The following is a 3,433-nucleotide window of genomic DNA, read 5'->3' on the forward strand; positions in this document are numbered from 1 at the left end:
CCCCCCCGCCCCCGCCCAAACAAACTAAAGAAGAAGAAGAAAAACAAAGAAAATAAAAAGAATGAGAAAGAAACGAAAAGACAAACCATTAAGCATTGTATACGTCACATGAATATTTGCTTCTGCAAACATTTTTGCTGTTATCTTCCCGCTGCCCGTATTATATGAGTCCACCACCACCACTGAAAACTCCTTCCCCTCTCTCTTCGCCTGTGCAGCAGCAGCAGCAGCAGCAACAGCAGCAGCAGCAGCAATAGCAGCAGCAGCAATAGCAGCAGCAGCAATAGCAGCAGCAGCAATAGCAGCAGCAGCAGTACAAGCAGCAGCAAGAGCAGTAGTAGTAGGAGAAGCAGCAGCAGAAGCAGCAGCAGTAGTAGGAGAAGCAGGGAGCAGCGGCAGCAGCAGAAGCAGCAGCAGGAACAGCAACAGCAGAAGCAGCAGCAGGAACAGCAGACATGAATGCTTGGAAGTCTTTTTTATCAGGCAAAGGCGCATGCAAGTAAATAAATAAAAATAAAAATAAATAAAATAAGTAAGTAAATAAAACAATAATTAATGCAAAGACAAAAGCAGCATAAAGAAATATAGAGATTGAGAAGCAAACAGAGACAAACAAACAAAAAAAAGAGAGCAGAGCGGGAGGCAAAGAGACGAAAAAACCAAATAAATAAAGACGAGTACAAATAAACAATAAAAACAGATAAATAGACAGAGATAATAAGACAAAGACAGATAAAGAAACAAAGACAGATAAATAGACAGAGATAATAAGAGAAAAACAGATAAAGAAACAAAGACAGAGAATAAGACAGAGCAGCAAAACTGCAACGAATACTACTACTACTACTACCGCTGCTGCTGCTGTTGCTGCTGCTGCTGCTGCTGCTGACCTGCAGGAGAGCGCATGCAACAGCTGAGGATCTCCCGAAGACAAGAATTGTATCTTTATTTTCAACAAGTTGCTGCTGCACCAGAGACCCAACCATTAAACAAGCAGAAATAATTTTTTCGTTTAAAAAGCAGTCAATGTCTCTGCTTAAAGAACGACAAACCTCCTCCACCTGCAACGCCCCGTAGCCTGAGGTGTACACGCAGATATATATATATATATATATATATATGCATTATATAATATATATATGTATGTATATATGTATACAGCAAACCAAAACGAATTAAAACAACACAAAAAGAATAAAAGTGAATAAAGAAGAATAAAAAGAAATCAAAAGAAATTAAAAAATAAAAAAAAGAAGAAGAATGAAGAGTAGACGTACTTAACTAAAACAAGACGAAACAAAACGAAGCAAAAAAGAGTAAGCATGCATAAAATATATTTAAAAGAATAAAAATGAGTTAAAAAGAATAAAAAGAAATAATAAAAAGATAAAGAATAAACATACTTGAGAGCTTTTTCTTTAGCCAACGGATAGCCCCACCCATTGCAATACTATGAGGCCTGCAGTTTGTAATAAAATTAATTTGTCTGTCTAACATTTGTTTTAAATGTCTTTCTACTGCTTCATACGGAGCCGGAGAATAATCTTCTATAAAACGCTGAAACGCTGCACGTAAACCCCAAACCCTAAACCCTAAACCCTAAACCCTAAACCCTAAACCTTCATTGGCAGTCAATCATAATATAATAATAATATTATTAATGTTAATATAAATATTAATACTAATAATAATATTATTATTATTACTGTTAATAATAATGATATACAATAATTATTATTGCTGTTTATAATAATATTATTTCTGTAAACAATAATAGACTAACACAGACAATCCCAAACAGAATAAACAAAATAAACAAAAAAACAAGACAAAGAAGAAAGAATAAAGAATAAGAAATGAAGACAAACCCTTTAGCATTGCAGCTGTTCTTGCATTCGTCCCGCATATAACAACAAACACATCAAACAAAAGCAAAAAAAATAAAATAATAAACAGAATAAACAAAATAAACTAAACAAACACCAGACAAAGAAAGAAGAAAGAATAAGAAATAAAGACAAACCCTTTAGCATTGCAGCTGTTCTTGCATTCGTCCCGCATATCTTTTTCTGCCCCATTTGAATACCAACGCGAAGAACAGCCGGATGAATTATCTCCTGACGAAAGTCCAACAAAAAACGAAGATGAAGAGGCACGCGATCAAGACGGCTGCTGCTGCTGCTGCTGCTGTTGCTGCTGCTGCTGCTGCTGCTGCTTCCGCGCGGCAGTTGTGAGCCTGTAAACAGAAGAAAATATATATATGTATATATATGTCTATATATATATATATATTATATATAAATGTATATGAAAATGTGTACACATATAGATCTATATATCTGTGTAAGTATATATATGCCTATATAATGCATATATATATAATGTATATATATATATATATTATATATACACATACATATGTAGAAAGACACACCTATAAGCTTCCCTCTTCCGCACTGATCTGTGAAGCTGTCTTTAGGAATAACAAATCGCTGAAAAGGCGGCAAATGAGCGAATTCGCGAAGAGGGGGCTGGCGGTTGCAGTGTACAGACAGCTGCGCTACAGAAGGCCAAGCTGTCTGTACACCTCGAGAGACAAACTGTCGCTCGCCGCCGCCAAGGCAATTAGCTCCCATCTTCTCTCCTCGACGAGTATCTTGACGAGAAGGAAAAGAACGAATATGTACATCATGAACACCCCCTGATGCTGTTGCTGCACCTCCTCCTGCCGTTGCTGCTGCTGTTGCTGCTGCTGCTGCTGTTGCTGCTGCTGTTGCGTCGCCTTTGGACTCCGGAGGCATCATGTGTGTGAGTTGCATACCTACAGAAGAACCTTCAGCTGAATTACTGCCAATAGAAGGCTCCAAGCAAGCCTGAGTAGCTGCATGCACTGGGGCAGCTCTCACTGCTGCTGCTGCTGCTGCTGCTGCAGGAGCTGTAGATGCGCCATCCAAGCAGGCAGCGCGCTTGCCTATTCCAGACTCGTGGGGGCCCAGTGCAGCAGCAGGGGCCCTGTCGTCTTCTGCTGCAGTTGCTGCTGCTGATGCTGCTGTGGAAGATACCTTGCATGGCTTGCTGCTGCTGCAGTTAGATTCTGTAAGTGTTGAATCTGCTGCATGCAGCTCCTTTGTGCTTCGGCAGCCGCAGTCTGCCGCCTGAGCTGCGCCGCCGTCGTCACTTGAACTGATGATGTTGTGCATTTCTGAATGCAATGAAGAAGGGGAGGAGGCGGGATCGATCCCCATCCGGGGTCTCTATACAGCCGCCATCTGCAGCGGCAAAACTCGGAAGAAAAGATGAAATGTTGCGCTTATAAGTCAAACAAACATATCCTTAATACTACATGCGTGTGCATGTGTATACCTCAACTGCACGAATGAGTGGCTTGCTGCTGCGGTGTCTGTCGCGCTGGCATGAAACAAACATATATTAA

The 3,433-nt window shown here is 40.1% G+C and overlaps 1 protein-coding gene across 1 annotated transcript; it reads right to left on the reverse strand.

Annotated features, from left to right (window-relative positions):
• Nucleotides 1–1,522: 1,522 nt before the first annotated feature.
• Nucleotides 1,523–3,200, reverse strand: EAH_00031080 (hypothetical protein, conserved; the record flags this gene model as incomplete). The annotated part of the gene is made up of 3 exons (XM_013392412.1): nt 1,523–1,565; nt 2,024–2,117; nt 2,435–3,200. The coding sequence occupies 3 exons, from the start codon at nt 3,198–3,200 to the stop codon at nt 1,523–1,525; spliced, it is 903 nt and encodes a 300-aa protein (XP_013247866.1).
• Nucleotides 3,201–3,433: the final 233 nt, after the last annotated feature.

This window comes from Eimeria acervulina, genomic scaffold (genome assembly GCF_000499425.1).
Source record: "Eimeria acervulina Houghton genomic scaffold, Eah_scaff291, whole genome shotgun sequence".
NCBI lineage: Eukaryota > Apicomplexa > Conoidasida > Eucoccidiorida > Eimeriidae > Eimeria > Eimeria acervulina.